At 54.7% G+C, this 24,295-nt stretch overlaps 1 protein-coding gene and 1 non-coding gene across 2 annotated transcripts; both read right to left on the bottom strand.

Moving 5' to 3' along the window:
• Window positions 1-14,868: 14,868 nt before the first annotated feature.
• Window positions 14,869-23,840, bottom strand: NOP53 (NOP53 ribosome biogenesis factor). The gene is made up of 13 exons (XM_075993200.1): window positions 23,576-23,840; window positions 23,116-23,180; window positions 20,514-20,622; window positions 19,721-19,920; window positions 19,253-19,323; window positions 18,154-18,249; window positions 17,138-17,242; window positions 16,872-17,057; window positions 16,344-16,519; window positions 16,073-16,139; window positions 15,334-15,410; window positions 15,179-15,235; window positions 14,869-14,927 (listed from the first exon to the last, which is right to left on the bottom strand). The coding sequence occupies exons 1-13, from the start codon at window positions 23,797-23,799 to the stop codon at window positions 14,921-14,923; spliced, it is 1,440 nt and encodes a 479-aa protein (XP_075849315.1). The 5' UTR covers window positions 23,800-23,840; the 3' UTR covers window positions 14,869-14,920.
• LOC142861523 (small nucleolar RNA SNORD23) lies at window positions 15,923-16,033 on the bottom strand. The gene has a single exon (XR_012912749.1). It is a non-coding gene; the product is annotated as a small nucleolar RNA SNORD23 (small nucleolar RNA).
• Window positions 23,841-24,295: the final 455 nt, after the last annotated feature.

Genomic DNA, 24,295 nt, shown 5'->3' with positions numbered 1-24,295 from the left:
GTCGCCGAGCCTCAGTTTCCCCGTCTGGAGGATGGGCGTTATGGGCTGCGGGGAATGTCCACCCACGTGGCGAATACGTCCTGCCTGACCGCCTGCAGACCTAGGGTCGGGCTGCAGCGACCGGGAAGTAGACAGAGGCCCTTCCCTCATGGGACCATTTGGCAGCTGGCGTTGCAGGGCGTGAAGCGACATGAAAACACTACTTCCCTTGTGGGCTGGTGATGTGAGCAGCAAGCGAGTTCATACACGTAGAAAGAACTAGAACAGCGTCTGGTACAATCGAGAGAAACTCGGGCCCGGGTCTTCCTGCTCCTGGCTTCTGTCTTCGAACCCTGACATCTCTGGGCAGGCTAAGTTCAAGTCCCACTGCACCTTTGTCGCCGGCCGTGTGACCCCTGATCCCAGTCGCCTGGGGAGGATTTAATGAGCGAGTTTATGTAGAGCACGTGACTCAGGGCTGGGCGAAGAGTGAAGTAAATACAGCTCCCTGTGGCTCTCAGAACAAAAGCCCAGACTGTAGCGTGACCTGGCCCTGCCTGGTCCCGCCTGGTCCCATGGTTCCCGCCTTGTCCCTTCTCTCAACGCCAAAGCGGCACTGAACCACCGCCCACTGTCATTTCACCAGGGACCTCACCCACCTCCCAGCCTCTGGACCTTTGCACATGCCATTCCTGCCCCCTCCTGCTCCTCCTCCAAGAATCAGCTCCGGGGACATATTGTAGGGAATATATTTGTGCTAGTTTGCTAGGGCCGTACTCACAGAGTGCCGAAAATTGAGTGGCTGAAACCACCTAAATGTATCAGGACAGGACACACAATTCAACCCCTAACGACATCATTCAGAGTGATTGATTCTATGGGATCTATTTTGCAATTATAGATAAGCGACAGCAGTGTAAAATGATTCTACAGACATGCTGATGAGATCTGTCTGGTGGAGGGACAACCCTCTCCCCTCCAGTATTTTCCCTGCCTTTGCACATTCCTTTCAGTATTCCTGATCTCTTGTGTCCGTTCTGTGATTCTCCTTTGAATTTGTAACCCTTGCCAGTCCCCTCATTCGTGAGTTAAGTCAAATCTCTAACACGTGCTAAATCTGTAGGAGAGTCGGGATTTTCCCCTTTTTCCCCCACAATTATCTTGTAACAATACTGTCCTCAAGCAAGCCCTTTCTTAGCCCCTCGGGCTGGGCCAGGGTCCCCTCTGGGCTCCTCCATCTCTGCCCCCACCACTCTGGTGGTCACAGAGCAGGGCCACCACTGATAACCCAGCATTGCCAGCAAGTGGCAGGCTCAATGCAAAAGCTCAGAGGATGTTTTGTGGACCAGGCTTGGGGCTGAGAACTTGCCAGGGGCCTCAGGAGAGAGGGGACATCCCCCCTTCTGCCACTGAGAACAAAGGGGTCTCTGTTGGCCAGATGTGGGGAAGGCGGGAGGAATTAATAATGACTCCTGGGCTAGAGGTCCATCTCTCTCTCTCCCACTTTCTCTGTCTCATGCATACACATTCACACACACAGACCAACACACACACAAGCCATCGCTCTCACCCGGCTACACAATTGGACATCAAGATTAACCCACCCTAGGCCGGGCGAGGTGGCTCACGCCTGTAATCCTAGCACTCTGGGAGGCTGAGGCGGGAGGATCGTTTGAGCTCGGGAGTTCGAGACCAGTCTGAACAACAGAGAGACCCCCCATCTCTACTAAAAATAGAAAGAAATTAATTGGTCAACTAAAAATATATATACAAAAAATTAGCTGGGCATGGTGGCACATGCCTGTAGTCCCAGCTACTCGGGAGGCTGAGGCAGGAGGATCGCTTGAGCCCAGGAGTTGGAGGTTGCTGTGAGCTAGGCTGACGCCACAGCACTCACTCTAACCTGGGCACAAAGTGAAACTCTGTCTCAAAAAAAAAAAAAAAAAACATTTTTGTTAAGTAAAAAAGAGAGTGTGTTGGCTCATTTAGTTGAGAAGTCCAGCGGGAAAGCTAGTTTTTAGTCATTCATGCATCCTTGAGTTCAAACAATGTCATCAGGAGTTGGTCTCTGTCTTCCAGCTTGGCTTCTTTAAGCTTCACATTTAGACAAGCCACCTCGTGGTAGCAAAGGTGTCCTGTCTGCTCCGTGCGTGTAGTCTTGGTCACCTTCTCTTTTATCCTTTACAGCCAAACTTCTTTTTTTTTTTTTTTTTTTTTTGAGACAGTCTCACTCTGTTGCCCGGGCTAGAGTGCCATAGCATCAGCCTAGCTCACAGCAACCTCAAACTCCTGGGCTCAAGCGATCCTCCTGCCTCAGCCTCCCGAGTAGCTGGGACTACAGGCATGCGCCACCATGCCTGGCCTATTTTTTCTATATATTTTTAGTTGGCCAATTAGTTTATTTCTATTTTTAGTAGAGACGGGGTCTTGCTCTTGCTCAGGCTGGTTTCGAACTCCTGACCTTGAGTGATCCTAGGAGAATCATCTTTTAAGAGGGTTCTCATCACCCTTCTGCTCATCCCAAAAGACCCCGAGCATCTCAGACTCTCTTGCTAATAGCTGCAAACCACAGATAACTGTCAGTCGCCTCCAGTTGCCTTGGTAACAGCCAGCAAGCTCAATCTTGCCACTGTAACCCCTCCCAGAATACCTTGCGCCTTCTATTATTAAGTTTTACGAGTTCTTCACATATTCCAGACACAAGTCCTTTGTCAGAGGCATGAGGGGGGTTTTTAGGTTTCGTCTTTTTCAGCTACGTGTTGTATAAATATTTTCCCAGGCTGTCACTTGCCTTTTCATTTCCGCAACACTGTCTTTTCAAGAGCAAAAGATTTTTATTTTGCTGAAGTCCAATTTACTTTTTCTGTATTTAATCGTACTTCATGCTTTTTTGTGTGTCACAGTTAAGGCCTCCATGTCAAACCCAGGGTCACTGAATCTCTCTCTTATGTTTTATTTTTCCCCGAGGCGGAGGCTCACTGTGTTGCCCAGGCTAGAGTGCCGTGGCGTCTGCCTAGCTCACAGCAACCTTAAACTCCTGGGCTCAAGCAATCCTCCTGCCTCAGCCTCCCGAGTACCTGGGACTACAGGCATGTGCCACCATGCCCGGCTAATTTTTTCTATATGTTTTTAGTTGGCCAATTAATTTCTTTCTATTTTTAGTAGAGTCAGGATCTTGCTCTTGCTCAGGCTGGTCTCGAACTCCTGACCTGGAGCAATCAGCCCGCCTCGACCTCCCAGAGTGCTAGGATTACAGGCGTGAGCCACCTTGCCTGGCCCTCTTTTATGTTTTCTAATAGAAGTTGTATACCTTTAGCTCTTCTAGATCTTATGTATTTCCTTTCAGGATCTAGGTTCCTTTCCTGTCTAATCAATCACTGCCATGTGGCCTCTTTGAGATAAAGATTGAAGGGTGAGGGGGCTCACACCTGTAATCCTGGCACTTTGGGAAGCAAAGGCAGGGGGGAATCACTCAAGGCCAGGAGTTTGAGACCAGCCTGAACAACACAGCCAGATCTCGCCTCTACAAAAAAATAAAAATAATAAAAACATCAGCCAGGTATGGTGGTCCATGCCTGTAGTCTCAGCTACTTGGGAGGCTGAAGCAGGAAGACCCCATGAGCCCAGGATTTTGAGGCTGCAATGAGCTATGATAGTGCCACCACACTCCAGCATGGGCAAAAGATGGAGACCCTGTCTCAAAAACAAAGAAAAAAAATCCAGCCTGCAGTTCTGGGCAGGAAAGCTCTGGGATGCAGAAAACAGTGAATGCAGCAGTCTGGAGCTGCTATCCTTAGAAAGTCCTGCTTGTAAGACTGGCCCCTGCCTGCCAGTTTTCATCTGGGAAATTAGCTGGTGAATACTTCCCCCCTGTGCGACACAAAACTATCGTTAATGATTAGCTCGATGTGACATACCCAGACTGTACAAAACAGCATGGCTTATGCTAAACACCTGATTTCCTTCTGGGAGTCTGAGATTTTGATGCACGCTAGGCAAAAGGTGCATAGGGACCAGCCCCCAGTAAAAACCCTGGGTGCTGAGTGTCTAATGGGTTTTGCTGGCTTAGAGACCTGGCACACGAGGTATCACATTTTCGTTGCTTGGAAACTGCCCTGAGTCACTCCTCATGGGGTCATTTTTTTCCATTACCATCTGGTGTGTGTTCTTGCTATGTCACTGTAATAAATCAACCCTACACTGACTCCCAGGAGTCCTCCTGGCAAATAACCCAACGTAGGGGTTGGCACACTGGGTCACCCTGGTGAGACCCGGATGGAGAGGGAAGGACAGGGAAGAAAAAATTAACAGTAAACCACAAACCACCCTGCACTGTTTCATTGTTTTGGGGGCTTGAAAGAAGAAATGCTGGCAGGAATCACTTTATGAAATAGAAATTCTAGGCTGGGCGCCGTGGCTCACGCCTGTAACCCTAGCACTCTGGGAGGCTGAGGCGGGAGGATCGCTTGAGGAGTTCGAAACTAGCCTGAGCAAGAGCGAGACCCTGTCGCTACCAAAAATAGAAAGAAATTAATTGGCCAACTACAATATATGGAAAAATTAGCCAGGCATGGTGGCGCATGCCTGTAGTCCCAGCTACTTGGGAGGCTGAGGCAGGAGGATCGCTTGAGACCAGGAGTTTCAGGTTGCTGTAAGCTAGGCTGAAGCCACGGCACTTACTCTAGCCTGGGCAACAGAGTGAGACTCTGTCTCAATAAATAAATAAATAAAAATTTTAAAAATGAAATAAAAATTCTACTGCACTCGCTAAGGAAAGAACAGGCAGTTTTCACAGGCTTGGGCTGCAAGGCTCACTCCCACGTTTTAAAGATTTAGAATGGAATGCAAATAACAAACGCATATTTCTATCCCAGGGATTTTCTCGTTTGCAGACTTTTGTGAACGACTGCCTGCTGGACGCCCATACTTGGGCATCCAAGGGGCTTCTCAAACCGGAGTTCCTGATTTCTCTCCTCCACCGCCCCCAGACCTGGGAGCCCCATCTTAAGAAATGGCAGCTACAGACCAAGTCCAAAAACCCTGCAGTCACCTTTGGCTATTTTTTCCTTCATATGTCAGCCAATTTTGGTGGATATACTTAAAATAGATCCCAGATAGGCCGGGCGCGGTGGCTCACGCCTGTAATCCTAGCACTCCAGGAGGCCAAGGCAGGAGGATTGCTGAAGGTCAGGAGTTCGAAACCAGCCTGAGCAAGAGCGAGACCCCGTCTCTACTAAAAATAGAAAGAAATTAATTGGCCAACTAAAATATATATAGAAAAAATAAGCCGGGCATGGTGGCACATGCCTGTAGTCCCAGCTACTCGGGAGGCTGAGGCAGGAGGATTGCTTGAGCCCAGGAGTTTGAGGTTGCTGTGAGCTAGGCTGACGCCACAGCACTCTAGCCTGGGCAACAGAGTGAGACTCTGTCTCAAAAAAAAAAAAAATAGATCCCGGATGCACCCACTTTTCCCACCTGTACCTGCCGGCGTCACCGCCCACCTGGCCTCCCTGCACTCCCTGCCCTGCCTGTTCCCCACACGGCCGCCAGAGGGCGCCGCTCCCGCCGCGTGGCTCCTGCTCACGGGGACCCGGTCGCCGAGGCTCTGCGCCCTGAGCTGGCCGATCTCCCCGCCCAGCCCTCCTCGCCGTGCCCAGCCGCACCCGGGTCTTGCTCCTCGGGGAACACAGCAGACGTGCTTCCTTGTCCTTTTTATTGTTTTCCTTTTTCAAAAATTGAGGTAAAATTCACATAACATGAAATTAACCATCTTAGTGCATGAGTCAGTGGCATTTAGTACATTCACAAAGTTTTTCCCTTTTTTTCTTTTTTTGAGACAGAGTCTCGCTTTGTTGCCCAGGCTAGAGTGAGTGCCTCGGCCTCAACCTAGCTCACAGCAACCTCAAACTCCTGGGCTCAAGCAATCCTCCTGCCTCAGCCTCCCGAGTAGCTGGGACTACAGGCATGCGCCACCATGCCCGGCTAATTTTTTCTATATATATTAATTGGCCAATTAATTTCTATTTATAGTAGAGACGGGTTCTTGCTCTTGCTTAGGCTGGTTTCGAACTCCTGACCTTGAGCGATCCTCCCACCTCGGCCTCCCAGAGTGCTAGGATTACAGGCGTGAGCCACCACGCCCGGCCCCATTTTTCTTAATTGTGATAAAATACACATAACCTAAAATGTTCCATCAGTGGCATTTAGTGCATTCACAATGTCGTGCAACCATCACCTATATCTAGTTTCCAAAATATTGTCATCACCGCAAAAGGAGGCCTGCACCCACTAAGCAATCACGCCCCACTTCCCGTCTCCTCCCAATCCCTGGCACCAGAATCTGCTTCTTGCCTCTATGGATTTGCCTATTTTGGGCATTTCACACAAATGGAATCGTAAGATCTGTGACCTTCTGTGTCTGACTTGGCATGGTGTTTCTGAAGGTCACGACGTAGCATGTATCCCTCTCAGAGTTTTTGCATTGGCTGTTCCCTCTGCCTGGAACACTTTTCCTTCAGATAATCACAGGGCTCTGTCCTCACTGCCTTCGGATCTTTGCTCAAATGTCACTTCACAATGTGATCTCCCTTGATGCTCTATTTAAAATTGCCAGCCGGGCGCAGTGGCTCATGCCTATAATCCTAGCTCTCTGGGAGGCCGAGGCGGGAGGATTGCTTAAGGTCGGGAGTTCGAAACCAGCCTGAGCAAGAATGAGACCCCGTCTCTACTAAAAATGAAAACAAATTAATTGGCCAACTAAAAATATATACAAAAAAAAAATTGGCCAGGCATGGTGGCGCATGCCTGTAGTCCCAGCTACTTGAGAGGCTGAGGCAGGAGGATTGCTTGAGCCCAGGAGTTGGAGGTTGCTGTGAGCTAGGCTGACACCATGGCACTCTAGCCTGGGCAACAGAATGAGACTCTGTCTCAAAAAAAAAAAAAAAAATAGATACAATTACGAACATTCTTAATTTTCACAAAAACCACCTATGTTCACAAACATTTAAAACAATTGAATTACGTAAAAACTTACTATGAAGGCAAACTCAGGCATTTGTTAGCACCAAGAGAATTCTTATCTTCTTCTCCCTGCAATAATTCTTATCTCTCTCTGGGCAAGTACCCAGGGGCCCCATTTCCTGCTCAAACAAGCCTGCTGCTGATAAGAAGCAGATTTACATACTTACAGGAAAAAGGCATATTTCAGATTTTAAATTTTTTAAAGTAGGGCTTAAAGGCTCTTCCTCCAGGGGGAGGGGGAGGGCAGAATTTTCCAAAGCCCCCCTGAGTTCCTGCTGGTCAGGCTTCTTTAGTTTGCATACTGTACCGCCAACACAGGGGACAGAAATCTGTTGTGACTTCTCCTGGGGACTATGGTACTCAAAGGAGCCATGGTGAGCTATTTGATCCCTCCAGATCCAGATGTGAATCATTTCCAGGTCCCCAAGTTCTCGCAGGCATCCCAATTAATCACAAGGGTCCACTAGCTGGACTGAGACTAACTTATCTCACCATAGATTAGGTTGGCTTGTTCTAGAAGGTTACAGACATGGAATCATATAGTGTGTACTCTATATCCAGATTCTTTTTCTGCACTTTATGTCAATGATGGATGGATGGATGGATGGATGGATGGATGGGTGGATGGATGGATGGATGGATGGGTAGATGGATGGATGGATAAAATGGGTGGATGGATGGATGGATGGATGGATGGATGGATGGATGGATGGGTGGATGGATGAAGAATGGGTGGATGGATGGATGGGTGGATGGATGAAGAATGGGTCAATGGATGGATGGGTGGGTGGATGGATGGATAGAATGGGTGGATGGATGGATAGAAGAATGGGTGGATGGATGGATGGATGGGTGGATGGGTGGATAGAAGAATGGGTGGATGGATGGATGGATAGAATGGGTGGATGGATGGATGGGTGGGTGGATGGATGAAGAATGGGTGGATGGATGGATGGATGGGTGGATGGATGGATGGATGGGTGGATGGATTGATGGGTGGATGGATGAAGAATGGGTGAATGGATGAATGGATGGATGAGTGGATGGATGAATAGAAGGATGGGTGAATGGATGGATAGAAGAATGGGTGGATGGATGGGTGGATGGATGGATGGATGGATGGGTGGATGGATGAATGGATGGATGGGTGGATGGATGGATAGAAGAATGGGTGGATGGATGGATAGATGAATGGGTGGATGGATGGATGGATAGATGAATGGGTGGATGGATGGATGGATGGATACAAGAATGGGTGGATGGATGGATGGATGGATAGATGGATGGGTGGATGGATGGATAGATAGAAGAATGGGTGGATGGATGGATGGATAGATGGATGGGTGGATGGATGAATGGATGAGTGGATCAATAGGTGGATGAGTGGATGGATGAATTGATAGATGGATAGATGGTCCCATTGATGGATAATGGAATAGGTGGATGGGTAGATGGAAGGGTGGACGGATGGATGGGTAATACAATGGATGGACGATGATCCCTGCCATCTGGTGTTTATACCCTTGTGTTGTCTCCTCGACTACGTCAGGGCTGGCTGGCCCTGTTTTGTCAATTGTACACAGCAATGACAGTATGTGACTTCTAAGACTAGATTGCAAACAGCATTGTGGCTTCTGCCTTGCTCTCTGACTTCCTGGAGTAGAGGGGCTTGAGGAAGGGGCAGGGACCCAGTGAGCCAGGGCGAGGGGACCAGGGCTGACATACCAGGAGGAGAAAGGGCAAGGTGGCCAGACTGGCAGGCCAGGCCCCAGGTCTGGATGTGGTCCCACCACAGGGGTCAGTCCTGACCCCCTTTGCCCACTGAAAAGCAATGAGGGCTTGTACAGACTGTCTCAGCGACTTGTCCCCCCACCCCAGTGGTCTACACATGCCAAGCGTGGCCGGGGACCCCTGCCCTCCGGGCCCACTGCCAGAACCCACATCCTTCCCCCCCCCACTGGCCCTGCCCCTTTCGCCCCTCCCCCACCTCTCCGGGCCAGGCCCCCTGCCCCCCCCCACTCCGCCAGGCCAGGGTCTGGGTCAGGGCCAGATGGAAGGGGGTTGTGGCCAGTGTGGACATGAGTCCGCTCAAGCCTCAACTCCAACCACAGCCCCCAGGCCCTAGACAGCCTCCTGCGCAGGCTAGAAAGGGCTCTCCCGCCCTTCCAGAAAGCAGCGCTACCCCGTGGGGCCCAGCTGCCATCCCGCCTGCTGTCGTGCGGCCCTTTGCGGGGCCCCGAGTGGGGGAGAAGGGAGAGTCGGGGCGCGCGGGGACCTCGGCGGCAGTCTGGCTCCTGGCGCGGGCTCTCGGCGCCCCCTGGCGGCCACTGGCTCCCGCATCGCCGTTCTCCTTGAACTTGGGAAGCCCTGGCTGTGACAGTGGCCCCGGGGCGCCCGGAGAGTGGGGGACGTTCGTGTTCACGCAGGGACGCCGGCAGTGCCACGGGCTGCTCCCGGCACTGTCACCAGGGCGCCCCGGCCCGGGACCCCCCAGGCAGTTCTCCTGGCCACCCTCCTCCCTCCTGCGGGTACTTCCGGCCTTGTGGGGGTGGGGATGAGGGAGAGGTGCGTCGGAGCCCTGACTCGCCCGCATCGTGCGGGGCCCTCATCTTCCTCTCCCTCCCACCCCCCTCTGGTCCACACTCGACTCCTCCTACCCGGCCCAGCCGCCCACACCACGTGCTGACACTCCAGTCTCGCCCTGGCGGGTCCCCTGGGCTGATTCCCGTGTCCCGCAGCCTCGGCGCCACCGTCCTGTGCAAGCTGGCCAGGCTGCTAACCTGACTTTCTCTGCCCCCAACCCCCTGTCACGTGAGTGGGCCCACCTCGTTAACCTGCCTGAACTCACGCCCCTTCCACCCACCCTCCATCCATCCAGCACCCAGTTTTCTCCCATCCCGGCTCCCTCTGCATCTCCCCACGGGCCGAGAAGGTATTAGAGCTTCACTTTCTGGAATTGATGTCCCCGAAACCATCCACGCCCCATCTCAGGACATCTCCATCCATCCAAATGTCCTGCCCAAAATACCCTTGGGGTCCCCCTGCTCTCGCCACTCCGTGGGTTCCACAGTCAGACCGTTCCTCACCTCCCCCGTGTGACTCCCTGGTCCAGCTGCCATCGTGCAGTGCCTGGACTGTTGCAGTGGCTCCCTGCTGCTCTTCTTGCCTCTTGAAGTCTGTTCCCCACCCACAGCAGGAGGGACTCCCGTCGCATGGCCCTGGGCTACGCCATGGCCCTCACCTCCCACACTCTTGCCTTGGTTCACGTGGCCACGAGTACCCCAGTGTCCTTGCACCTTCTTGAGGCTCCCAACCCCAGGGCCTTTGCACTTGCTATCTTCTCCACTCGGAAAGCCCTTGCCTGTGACAGTCACGTGGCTGCCTCTCTTATTTTATTGCAGCCTCGGCCCAAATGTCAGCTCCTTGGAGAGGATGCAGTATTTGGGCGTGGCACCTGGCCGGGTGAGTGGGGTGGACACAGATGGGCTATTTCAAAGAGGCTGGGCACGACCTGGGTTAGAATCTCAAATCTGGGGAGGTCACTTCCCATCTCTGCCCTCAGATCCCACAGCTGTAAAATGGAATCACAGTATCTCCTGTCACACTGGGACCAGGAGGACCTGCCACAGAGACAGTTTTCTACATGTGGAACAAGGATTAATTTGTTTAATGACATTATTATCATCGAAGGAAAGGAATCCGCGATGTTGCCAGGTTACCAGCCTGGGGGACTTAATGGGAGTGATGTCCTAAGTCCCTGGGTCACCATCCTTTGCTCACAAATGAACATAGCAAGTGTCAGCTCTTCACAGTGGCTTGGTTTTATTTTATGCAGACCTTGGAAAGCTCTTAGAATTTTAAAAAGTCACTTTCCTGATTATAAAGGCAACGCATGATCATCTCTGACAGGGGATCAGAGCCTAAACAGAAACCACTCCAGGTGTTTTAAACAGGAAGGGACTGAATACAGGGAATCAGGTGCTTACAAAATCTTGGGAGGCTGAAAGAGCAGCTGAGGCCAGGCCCTCAGGAATGACACCCAGAAGGACAGCACAGAACTGACTGTCCAGGGCCGCTGCTGCTTGAGGCCACCGGAACCGCTGGGCTCCAGAACACGGGGCCTGGCTGTGACTCTGGGGTCACTCCTGCCATCGCTGGTGGGACCTAATTCTCCATCCAGAATCCCAGCTGCCGGGGAGTCTGGCAAGTTCAGCTGTGGCTTCAGCCTCTGCTGCAGGGAGGAGGGTGGAAATCAGCCGAGCCACCCAGTGTCACCGCAGTGAAGAGCGTGGTAGCGAATGGAGAGTGCAGAGAAGCGGATGTGAGGGGGAAATAAAACCGCCCACAATCAGCCACCCGAGGGCTGCCCTGCTAACCCAAAATGTGCAGCCTCCCCAAATTATTTCCTATTTATATACATTTTTATTTATTTATTTATTTTTGAGACAGAGTCTCACTCTGTTGCCTGGGCTAGAGTGCCGTGGCGTCAGCCTAGCTCACAGCAACCTCAAACTCCTGGGTTCAAGGGATCCTCCTGCCTCAGCCTCCCGAGTAGCTGGGACTACAGGCATGCGCCACCATGCCCGGCTAATTTTTTCTATTTTTAGTTGTTTGGCTAATTTCTAATTATAGTAGAGACAGGGGTCCTGCTCTTGCTCAGGCTGGTCTCCAACTCTTGACCTCAAGCAGTCCTCCCACCTTGGCATCCCAGAGTGCTGGGATTACAGGCATGAGCCCCATTTAACATTTCCATTAAGTATTTCCTCAGATCATTAAAAATCTTCCCAAATCTGTTTATTTTTTTTTCTTTTTAATGGCAGTGAACTATCGCATTGTGTAGACATACCACTGGTGAAAACCTGTTTACTACTGTTCTACACGTAAACTGTTTCTGGTTTTTCTATTAGCTTTTGTTCTCAAGTGTTCCAAAGAACACAACGGTAGACATCTTCGCAGATATGCCTTTTTCAGGAAATCCTTGTCGTTATTTTCGATTCCTATATCATAGGTTTTTTTCAATTTGCTGAGTAATCCAACACTAAGATGGATTTCTGTTTTTTTGAGACAGAGTCTCGCTTTGTTGCCCAGGCTAGAGTGAGTGCCGTGGCGTCAGCCTAGCTCACAGCAACCTCAAACTCCTGGGCTCAAGCGATCCTCCTGCCTCAGCCTCCCGAGTAGCTGGGACTACAGGCATGCGCCACCATGCCCGGCTGAGTTTTTCTGTATATATTAGTTGGCCAATTAATTTCTTTCTATTTATGGTAGAGACGGGGTCTCGCTCTTGCTCAGGCTGGTTTCGAAGTCCTGACCTGGAACAATCCACCTGCCTCGGCCTCCCAGAGTGCTAGGATTACAGGCGTGAGCCACCTCGCCCGGCCACTATTTTTTTTGTTGTTTGTTTTTAAGGCTTGCTCCATTATAGAAAATTTGGAAATGCTGGGAAAACTAAGAAAAAGACTCCTGTGAAATGCCCCTAACCCAGGAGACTTTGGGCACGGGGTTTGTCGCGTGGGAGTCCCCGTGGGCAGTGGCAGATCCTTTGCTGTTTTCCATAAAGCACCAGCACGCACACACAGCCCCTGGTCACCGCACACGCCCCCTGCCCCTGGGTTAACAACCCAGAGCCCCTCCCCCCATGGGCGGATCCTGCCCCACGGTCATTACCACACTTCCTTCCATTCTGCAGACCAGCCCTTGCCATGACGTTTTTTCCTGAACTTCTGGCCATTTCTGTAGGGCACATTCCCCAGAGAGCAATCACTCGGTCAGAAGGTCAGAGGTTTGTGGGGAGGTTCTGGCACAGGTTCCAAAGTTCCATCTTTTTTTCCCACCGACCTTGTTACAATAGCAAAAACTCACCTAGCGCCGACCGTGTGCCAGGCCCTGTTCTGACTGCTCTCACGTGCCAGCTCGGTTCGTCCTTCCAATAGCCGAGACGGGCGCTATCATATGCGCCCATTTTGCAGATGGGGACGCCGAGGCAGAGAGGTTGAGCGAGCTGCACAAGGTCACCCAGCCAGCCTGTAACAGAGCTGGGACTCAGACTCAGGGCTGTGGTGCTGGCAGCAGACAGTCACCATCCCTTTCCAACTGCCAGGTCTTGCTCGTCCGGCAGCTCGGATGTACCCGCCACCTGACAGACAGTCCTGTCCATCTTTTCCTCACGATCAGAGGCAGAACCAGGTTTTGTGATGCCCGAAGCATTTACAATTTGGGGGACCCTCTTTTGGAAAAAACATCAATGTTACAGATTCAAAAGCAGGTGCAGGGCCGTGGAAGGGACCTGCACAAACACATGACCCTGAGACCCCATCATGCGTTAAGCCGCTCCGGCGTCACAGTAAGCGATGACAGGCCTGCTCCCGCTATTAGGAAAACCTTCAAACGACGAATTTCCCTGTGAACACTGCTCACCCCCCACTTAGACTCCGGCCTGAACACTCCACTGCTCTTGTTAGTTATATTGGACACTTGGCCACCCCCCACCTGGCCACGAACCCACCTCATTGTCTTCTGTGTTGCAAAGGAAATTGCAGGAATCAGCGCGCTCGTTAACTAGTTCTGGACTTGTGGGTTTTTCTTCTGATGTGAGATCCAGATGTGAAACGCAATATAAGCGCACGAAGACACACAGACTCCGTTTTTGCACACGTGGGAACACACGCATTTCCCCAGGCACTTAAGTACCAAGGACTTCCGGATGACACTGCGAATGTCCAGGCTGCGGAATCTGTCCTTGAGCAGCTGTGACCACCCTCATCTGCCCCCCCCCCAGCTACCGGCGTATCTGCAGATGCCATGACAGCCATCTCTGGCCATCCGTGAAGTTTCCTCCTGATTTCCAGAAGGTTCCTTCAGTCACATGCGTGGATTCACTGGGTCAGAGGCCAGGTGCTAACGCTCCTTGGCACGTGGCTTTCACCTCTACCTACTGTCCCGGTCATTCCCTATCCCTCCACACACACACAGAAAGAGCTGTTTTCTTATCTGTAAAATATTTCCTTTTATTTTTACTTAAGGTGGGGCATGGGGAAGAGCAGAAATAGCTCCTTTAAAATCATGTTTTTATGGGATACAGTGGGGGAAGCACTATGTCGTCTCTCCCTTCACCCATTTGTTATAAATCTCACTCTCCTTTTTAAACATCTTGTCCCAGAGAAACGTTCCCAGTGGCCATAAAAAATGAAGGAACCAGGCGTGGTGGCTCACGCCTATAATCCTAGCACTCTGGGAGGCCGAGGCAGGTGGATTGCTCTAGGTCAGGAGTTTGAAACCAGCCTGAGCAAGAGTGAGACCAAGTCTCTACTATAAATACAAAGAAACGAATTGGTCAACTAATATACATAGAAAAAATGAGCCGGGCATGGTGGCGCATGCCTGTGGTCTCAACTACTCAGGAGGCTGAGGCAGGATTGTTTGAGCCCAGGAGTTTGAGGTTGCTGTGAGCTAGGCTGATGCCACGGCACTCACTCTAGCCTGGGCAACAAAGCGAGACTCTGTCTCAAAAAAAAGAAATTTTATAACAGGTGCTTGGCAGATGTCAGCTGCTGCCACCTCTCAGTGACCTGTGGCAGGAGGAAGTGGGCCAGTCCCTGAGTCAGAAATCCAGGCTGGGTCTCAGCTTCGCCTCCACCCCACCCCCAACACCCTGCCTACCGTCCGTTTAGGACCTACCCACCCACCCCCACAATGGCCTTGCTATCAGATGGGCCATAACTCAGCTGGCTGTTCCACACGCCCTGGAGTCTCACTGGGCACTGGAGGAAAGGAATGTTCTGGCATCTGCATCCTTGTGCACCAAGGGGGATGTACAAAGACCCCACAGAGACAGAAGCCGCCTAGGGCAGCGAGACAAGTCGCACACGCGGCCAGAGGTCAGAAGGAGCTTTATTGAAGGGAGGGGCTCCCGCAGCCAGGGCAGCTATAACCTGGGGACAGAAGACAGGGGCTGAGGGGGCGTCGGGGGAGAGAGTGTCCCACGTCCTTGCCCACTTAGCACCTCCCTTCTGCCCTTCACTTTCCCTTTGGGGACCCTCCCAGCCCCATCCTGGGTTCAGGGCCGCAGAGTGGGCCCGGGCCCACCCTCACCCGGGGCTGGCCAAGGGGCACAGCACTCAACTGCTGGCCACAGCTGCTGGGTTGGGGAAAGACCACAGGGAGGGAGGAGGGGGCCACTCACTGGACCTCACGGAACGCCCGCTTCTCCACGAGCTTCACTTTGTACTTGCGCTTGAACCTGCGGAAGGGACGAAGGAGCGCTCGATGACCCGTGACCTCGCCAAGCCCAGTGTGGGTTCCAGACGCCCTCACCCCCAGACAGCCTCAGGCCCTCACTTGGCTCTCTCGCGCGGCTCGATCATATTCCTCCTCTGGAAGCTCTTGAACCGGTCTCGGAGGATGTTGCCCTCGGGCTGCGGGACAGAACAGGAGGGAGCCCTCAGCGGGGCCTGGCAGAAGCCGAGGGCCTCGGACTGGGGGTGGTGGGGGGTTCCCGGTGGGGCTCAGGCCCTTCTGGCTCCCCAGCCTGGCCCTGTGCTCACGGTGCCGGGCCTTGGGGGGCGACGGCCACCGACCCACGGCCGCCTCTCAGCTGGGAGGAACCGAACCCAGAGGGACAATAGTGTCAAGACTAGGTCCCGGGGAGATGGCGCATGGCCCCCCGAAACAGCTGGCTGGAACCCCAAACCAGGCCGGCCACACGGGGCTTGTGCCTGTGGAGAGGAGCTGGGCGTCCTCGGGGCACTGGGGAGCCACAGCAGGTTCTGAGCTGAGGAAGGACAGGAGCTTTAGCAAGGTCCCTTTAGTCCTGAAGAGGGTGAGACGGAGGCCGGGAGACAGGACTGCGACAGGGACCCAGCTGGAGGACTGGCCTTCTGAGGGCCATGGGCCCGAAAACCACCCGGCCCCTCACCCCAGGACCCTGTGCCCTCAGCCCCCGGGCACCGGCCCCAACCAGCCTGGCCCGGGGGCAGCCATGTGTCGCCCACAGCCCCTGGAGGGCACGGGGAGCAAGGATGAGTTTCATCACCGGGCACAGGCCCCCACAGCCCACACTGCCCGGACAAGCAGGTACCTTCAGTGTCCTGAGCGAGTCCGACAGCTCCGAGCTGAGCTGCACGTCGATGTCGGGGGCCTGGTACCTGGACGGCAGGAGGCAGGTGCTCAGGGGACTCAGTCCCTGGCACAGCTCAGGGGACACCAAGCCCAAAGCCCCTCCCGGGGAAGGGTGGGCCCCTGAGAACACAGGGCTTTGGGGGGCTCTCCAGAGGCCCTGAGCAAAGGCAGGAAGGTGTCAGGACGTGGGGGCAGGACCCCTCCCCCGGGGTCCCCAGCCCGGGCCTCACTTGAGCCGCCCCAGCCTGCGGGGCTTGTCGTCCTCGGCCACCCGCCGGGCCTGCCGCCGCCTCCGCCGCAGTGCCAGCTCCGCCAGCCGCCGGGCCACCTGGGCCTTGATCCCGCGCAGCCTGAACAGCTCCTGCTGCCGGAGCCGGGCAGCCCGCACCGCGGCCTGCTGCACCCGCTGTGGGGACAGGGTGGGGTCAGGTCCGGCTGGCACCAGCCAGTCCCCGGGCCTTCCGGCCTCTCCCGCCCCCGTCCCTGGTCGCATCGCCAGCTGCTCGGGTGCCGTCCCAGCAGCTGTTTTCTGACACCAGCTTCGTCACCATCCGTTTGCTTCTCTGCGGTCCATAAACCTCCCCCGTCCCTGCCCCGCAGAGCTCCAGGACCCCTGGCCCCCAGCCCAGCCTGGGGGCTGCTGGGAAACAGCCTTGCGGACGAAGCGGCAGGGAGGCGGCCGCGCAGCACAGGCTGCAGGCTGGTGGCGGGGCGGGGGTGCGGGATCAGCGGCCAGGGGCAGCGTGGCCCGTGCTCACCAGCCTGCGCGCCTCCTTCTCCCGCCGCCGCTGCTGCTCCGTCTTCTTCTCAGCCGCGGCCAGGCGGGCGGGCGCGAGGCCGGCCTCAGCTTCTGCGACCTCGGGGCCGCCCGTGGCCTGGCCCGGCTCCCCCTCGCCATCGGACTCCTCCAGCAGCCCCTGGCACAGCTCCTGGAACGTGGACTCCTAGGGGACAGGGCGGCGGTGTCAGGGGCAGGGAGCGGGAGGGGAGGGGAGGGGAGGAGGTGGGCAGGTGCGCGGCATACCTGGGTGGCGGCCTGCTCCCCGCTGGGCAGGGCCAGCTGCCGCTCCAGCTTCTCCGCCTCCTTCTCCCGCTGCAGCTCCACCTCGTGGGCCGCCAACAGCAGCGTCTGTGCAGGTGCAGGGGAGGGGGGAGGACCGTGCCTGGGACTCCACAGACCTGGCCCCTCACCCCTGACCTGTCCCCAGCCAGGACCTAAAGCCCCTGGCCTGGCCCCTGCGCCTCGCCCACCCGCCATGGCCGCCAGAGGGCGTTCTCCCACCCTCCCCTCGCAGCTGCCCTGCCTGTCTGAGGCCTCTGGTCTCCGCGCTTCAGGTTCACCTACGTGACCTGTCCACGACAGGCAAGTCCCCAGAGGCACGACGCTTGGTGGCTGCCTAAGACTAGGGGAGACAGGGAATTGGGGGGCCATGGCTGACGGGCCTACAGTTTCTCTGGGGGGTGGTGATGAGAATGTTCTAAAACGAACTGAGATATTACACACGGGTCACTAAAAGCCATCAGATCACACACGCTGTAAGCAGGTGACTGCACGGTTCGAACACGCAGCTGTGCAAAGCAGTTACACGAAGACAGACAGAAAAGACCGATCCTCACGCCTTGTCCTGTAGGGCCCACCCTCCCGTCGGGTCCACGCTGGCCACCCTGGAGTTAGGTGTGTCCTCTGCTTGGGGCCAAACCCTTGGAACAGTGACAGCCTACCCCGAATGCTGCTCCCAGGTGGCCGAGAGCCCTTCACATGAACAGCGCCGAATGCCGTTCAAATGAGCATCCCGCCTCTGCGGCCATCACCTTGACCTCCAGCAAAGGGGTTTTGTCCCTTCGTCCCCCCCCCCACCTGGGCTCGATGTATATGGCTGGTAACTGGGAGCAGTCCGGCCCCCACCTGGCAGGGAGCCTGTGAGGACAGGCCTAGGCCGCCTCGGTCACACCTGAGATGCCAGCACCGGCAGGCTCCTGGCCAGGGCACGCCGACTGGGTGGCCGAGCTCAGGTGAGGACAGGGCTGGGCGCCGAGTACCTGGTGGTCTTCAAAGGACGGGTTGTAGGAGGCTCCGGCAGGCGTCACCTCCACGGCGGGAGCCTGGGAGGGCTTGGTGTGCAGACGCGGTGGCCGCTGGGGAGGACACGGCAGAGGCAGGGTAAGGCCATGCTACGGTCTGAACCTATCACCCCAGGCTCATAAGCTGAAAGTTAACTGCCAACATTAAGAGGTAGGGCGTTTGGGAGGTGACCCAGTCACGAGGGCTACGCCCATGCATGGGATTAACACCTTATCAAAGGCCCTGCTGGTCACCAGCATAAGCCTGGGGGTCACCCGGATGCCCCCCAAGCTCTTCCCACAGCAACCACCGGTGAGTCCTGGTGCTTCTGTCCTAGGACTCTGTCCCCAATCACCTGCAGCCCCAGCACAGCTGTCACGGGCCCTACCCTCATGCCCTGCTAGCCGGCCCGGCCACAGTCCAAGCACCTGGGAGTGGCCACCTGGACCCCATAGCTCTCATAGCACCCTCTGGGGGCTCCCCAGCCCCATCACCCCACCCAGAATAAGCCCTGTCCCCAGGTCTGCTCCTTGCTAACCACACCGGCCTCCTGATAGTTCTAGAAACATTCAGTCCCACCCCTCAGCCTCGGCCCTTGCTGTGCCCGACCTGGAGGCTCGCCCCTCCCATCTTGGGCGTCACTTGCTCCCTTGCCTCCCCACCCTGGTCTCTAACCCCGCTGGGTCCTGTGTTCTTCCCAGCTGCGGCTTCCCTGCCACCGCACTGACCTCCCCCTGTCAAAGAACCAACCGCAGACGAACTTGCAGATGAGACCACCCCCGCCCCTTTACTGCTTGCTGCACTCGAGCACCTGGAGGGCAGAGGAAAGAAGCCGGACCCCAGAGATTCCAAAGCACCTGATGCTTGGGGTCGAGCTGCTCAGAATGAAGACAGCTGCAAACTGACACTAAAACACACAACACGCCCACCACGTGCCAGGCACTGCTCTCGGCTGTTTCACGCATCGCCCCTTAAAATGTTCCCAACCGTCCCGTGAGCTAAGCACCATGTCAGCCGCACCTTACAGTACAGCAGGAACAGGCCGCCCACCCCGGCAGCACTTCCCACGCGTCTCACCTTCACTCCTTTCTTCTTGGTCTGCTCCAAGAAAAACTCATCCTGGCCCACCAGCGGCCTGTCCAGAGGGTCTGTGGAGGCGGGGAGGACGGCTGCTGGGGGCTTTCCCGGTGTGCCGCAGGCCCGTGGCCCCCTCCCTCGAAACCCTCTGGATTTCAGAAAGGTGGGACTAAAGCTCAGGAAGAAGGACGGACTGATTCTCAGACCCTCAGGGGCGTGAACAACAGGCAAAACCACGTCTGGACAGGGTTCAGAAAGGAGGGGAGACCCAAGGTGGACAGCAGGAGCCCCCAGGACTCAGGAAAGCATGAACGGGGAAAGGGCACCACTTCGAGACGTTGGACTCTGCCGGGAGATTGTCACAGCAATACTGCAGACGACTGCCTTAGACACCGTGCTCTTGTATGGTGCACAGCACACACAACCGCACGTGGCAGGCCCCTGGCTGTTCACAGGAGGATCACTCACTGTCTGGGGCCCAGAGGTCGTAGAAGGGCCGCTCGACGGTGTCCTGGGGCGTGGGCTTGGCCTTGGTCAGGGGAGGGTTGAGAAGCCGGGCCTGGGCCCTGCGCACCTCCCGGGGCAGCTCGCCCTGCGTCGCCAGCTTCTCCCATAGCTGCTCCTTCCGCCGGAGCTTCTTGGCGTTGGGGACCTGGTGAGCAAGGACGCTGGCCGGGGAGAAGCAGCACAGTGTGGAGGGTGAGGTGACAGCCGGAGAAGCAGCTGAGCCCCCACCGGTCAGACAGCTCTTCCCCCGGACCCCTCCCCAGAAGGCCGTGCCTGGCCTCCCTTTCAGAGACCCCCTCTCGCCACGTCTGTCCCCAGCCCAGGCCTCTCTCCTGAGCCCCAGACGGACCAAGTGATAGCCTTGTCCTGGGTGCCACCCCCCCCAGCACCTCACACGTCAAAACCAACCTCAGCATCACCCCAAAACCCACTACTCCTCTCCTACGCCCATCTCAGGGGCAGCCTGGCTGGCTGTCACCTGTCCACCCTCTCCCCCTATTGATGTGCCTCCCAAACATGGCTCCCACCCACCCCCTTCGCTCTGTTCCCAAAGCCCCCAGCCAGGCCCAGCCCCTTCCTTGCCTGCCTCGGCCCCAGCACCCTGGCACCCAGTCTCACTCCCCCCAATCCCCCAAACCCAAATCTGACCCCACCCTCCCCTCCAAATGACCCTCATCTATCGCCCCCTCCCCAGAAATCCTTTAGGTCCAGGGTCTGGTGGGAATGAAGGGCTAGGAGGTGTTGGGACGCTCACTCTTTGGGGGCAGGGACCTTGGATGTGTTCTCAAGAATGAGGTCGACACGAAGGGGTTTCTTGAGAAGCAGTGACTTCTTCTGGAATTTGGTCCTCTTCTTTTTCAGCTCTGCGAGCGGAAGAAAGGAGTCGTCAAGGCCTCGGGCTTCCCCACTACCAAGGACCGCCGCCACTGCCCCCGACCCCCAATTTCAGCTCCATCAGAGCCATGACATCTGCATCCCAAGTCATCCCAGTGCAGACTCAGGAGGTCCCCAGACTGACCCCAGGCTCCCAACTGAGAGCAGAGGCCCCCAAGGGTGGGGCCCAAGGTGCTCAAGCCCTCGCCCTCCACCACACCCACGTCCTGGGGACAGAGGGAGTCACACCCACCACCCTGTACATGAGGGGCTCCCAGACACAGCAGGGAAACAGCCACAGAACAAGGAGAGACCGGGTGGTCAGGTGACACTGAAGTCCTAGACGGCCGATTCTCAGCATAGCTTGAGATCTTTGCTTTTTACTTCTAAAGGCCAACAGTTAAAAGCAAGAACCCTAGAACAAAACATACTGGGACCGAACTGTCCCCTTCTTTGTATGGTGGGAAGTCAAGAGACTTCACTCCTCTGTGCCTGCAAACTAAGGAGGTTAATAGCTCCCTCCCGGGGCTGTTGTGAACATGGAATTATTTCAGAAGCACAAAACACAAGGATCACCTGTGAGGGCTCATAATCACTATTCTCTTTGCCACACTGTCTTTTTTTTTTTTTGAGACAGAGTCTCACTTTGTTGCCCAGGCTAGAGTGAGTGCCGTGGCGTCAACCTAGCTCACAGCAACCTCAAACTCCTGGGCTCAAGTGATCCTCCTGCCTCAGCCTCCCGAGTGGCTGGGACTACAGGCATTCGCAACCTTGCCCGGCTAATTTTTTCTATATATATTAGTTGGCCAATTAGTTTCTTTCTTTTTATAGTAGAGACGGGGTCTTGCTCTTACTCAGGCTGGTTTCGAACTCCTGACCTGGAGCAATCCGCCTGCCTCGGCCTCCCAGAGTGCTAGGATTACAGGCGTGAGCCACCGCGCCCGGCCTTCCCACATTGTCTTACTAAAACTGAACCCATAAGATGCCTCTTCTCTACTCCCTAAAGAGATCAGCCCCTGGCTAAAGCAAGCCCTTAACTATTAACACTTCCTCACCTGTCCAATGGGCAGGTCCCTGACTTTTCCTTTCTGTTCCTACAGCAGATCCACTCACTTCTGTGAAAGCTGATCTAATTTACCTCTTTTTTATCTGCTCATTCGAAGTCTCCTATGCCTCAAAGCAGTCCTTCCACTCTGTCTGCTCATTGAAACAGATCCTTCCATCTTTATTAAAACAGACCCATCGACTGATCTTGTCATACAAGCTCAATAGAAAAACTTTCAGCTTGTTTTCAGTCCCCTCATTAAAGCAAACGATCTATTCTTAGTTTGTTTTTCTATGTATTGATGTCAACCCTATTACTCATCAAAGTAACCACTAACTCGGTCCTCCACTTGTTTCAGCAGGTCCTGACCCTGAATTCTGGCAAATTAAAGCAAGCAGGTTAAGATTAGTTTCTTACCTGCTCAGTAACACAGGCTCTCTTGCTCTTACCAACTAAAATCGGTCTGATTCCTTCAAGCAAGTCCTTGACTTACTTTTCTGTATGCCAACAGGAAACCCCCTAACTTATTTCTAACCTATTCATCAAGGCAGGCTTATCTGTTCATGGAGATCACTGAGACCTTAAGAAACAACAACAAAGAAAAACACCTGGCCAGACGTGGTGGCTCCCACCTGTAATCCTAGCACTCTGGGAGGCCAAGGTGGGAGGATCGCTCAAGGTCAGGAGTTCAAAACCAGCCTGAGCGAGACCCCATCTCTACTAAAAATAGAGGGAAATTAATTGGCCAACTAAAAATATATACAAAAAATTAGCCAGGCATGATGGCACATGCCTGTAGTTCCACCTACTCGGGAGGATGAGACAGGAGGATTGCTTGAGCCCAGGAGTTTGAGGTTGCTGTGAGCTAGGCTGATATCATGGCACTCTAGCCCAGGCAACAGAGTGAGACTGTCTCAAAAAAATACAATAAAATAAAAACCCAAAAAACTACCTTTTTTAAGTTAGTTTGTAGGCCGAGTCCGGTGGCTCACGTCTGTAATCCTAGCACTCTGGGAGGCCGATACAGAAGGATCGCTCAAGGTCAGGAGTTCGAAACCTGCCTGAGCAAGAGCGAGACCTCATCTCTACTAAAATAAAAACAAATTAATTGGCCTACTAAAAATATATAGAAAAAATTAGCTAGGCATGGTGGCACATGCCTGTAATCCCAGGTACTCGGGAGGCTGAGAAAGGAGGATCACTTGGGCCCAGGAGTTGGAGGTTGCTGTGAGCTAGACTGATGCCACGGCACTCTAGCCAAAAAAAACTCTGTTCAAAAAAAAAAAAAAGTTTAGTTTGTAGATTGTAGATTGCTTTCTTTCCACTGAAGGTCTTCTTGTTTACATCAAAGCTGACCCTTTTAGCAGGTTATTTGTCTTCCAAGCCACGTCTGTAACACAGATCTCAGAGGCTGCAGGCCACAAAAGCCCCTCCTCACCTTTTTCCTTGGAGCCAGTGTCCACGAAGAAGAGTTTTTCATCGGGGGCCTCCGACACCAAGCCTCTGGGAGATGGAAACGCAGACGTCAGCCCAAGATTTTGGGGAGGGTACAGGTTTAATCTCACGGGGTCCAGTCTTCCTCTTATGCTCACTCGAGCACCCTCTTCCCGCCATCTAGGCTAACGCCTCGCCCTCAGTTTACAATACTTAATGTTTGAAACACACCAAGCTTCGCTAAATCTGGTAACTCTATCAAGTTCGCCAGCTTCCCACCCTGAGGCCGCAGCCCATCCTGTTGACTCCCACGGCAGAGGAATACCCCCACCAGGTACCTGAGGTACCTGTGGACAGGTGCCTCTCAGCTTCCCGGGAGGGCACCCGACCCCCAAAAGCACGCTCTGCCTCGCACCTGGCCGCGCAGAACGTGGCCCAGCTCCCGGAAGTCCCGCCCCACGTACCCGCTCGTGCGCTCCTGCAACCGCACGTCCTCCAGGAACTGATCAACCTCCAGCCCCAGCGGCTCCTGAGCGAGCCGCCGCCAGCCCCGCTTCTTATTTCTCGGGCCTTGCCGTCGCCGCCTTAGCGCCGGGTCCACCGAAGTGGGCCGCAGTCCCAGGAAACCAGAATCGGCATTGGTTTTCGAGCGGGGCCTGCCACCGCCGACACTGCTTCCCGTCGCCATGTTGCCAAAGGAAGAATTCAGCCGCCGGTGCCCCAAAATCCCGTTCTGGGCGTGCGCGCGCAGATGCCCCACCCCATTCCTGACGTACTTCCTGTGGAGCCATCTTGGTAGAGTGCAAAGGGGCGGGGAGGCTGCCATCTTGGTTAAGGACAACTAGCTCCTCCCTCCTTCGTTCTTTGCTATGAGATCTGTAGATTCCTAGCGGCGGGGGCGGGGCAGAGGTTACAAGTTCCAGGCTCTCGTCCTACGCAAAACACTTTCCTCGGCTGCCCCGGGTCTTTGCTCAAGCTGGTTATATATTTAAATCTCTCTGTTTTCTTTTTTGGAGATAGAGTCTTGCTCTGTCCCCGGGACTGGAGTGCAGTGGCGTCCTCATAGCTCACAGCAACCTCAAACTCCTGGGCTCAAGCGATCCTCCTGCCTCAGCCTCCCGAGTAGCTGGGACTACAGGCGTGTGCCACCATGCCCGGCTAATATTTCTAGTTTTTTTAGAGGG

Source organism: Microcebus murinus, chromosome 16 (assembly GCF_040939455.1).
Source record: "Microcebus murinus isolate Inina chromosome 16, M.murinus_Inina_mat1.0, whole genome shotgun sequence".
Lineage (NCBI taxonomy): Eukaryota > Metazoa > Chordata > Mammalia > Primates > Cheirogaleidae > Microcebus > Microcebus murinus.
The sequence above is the reverse complement of the archived record's forward strand: the minus strand, read 5'-3'. Positions and strand labels throughout refer to the sequence as shown.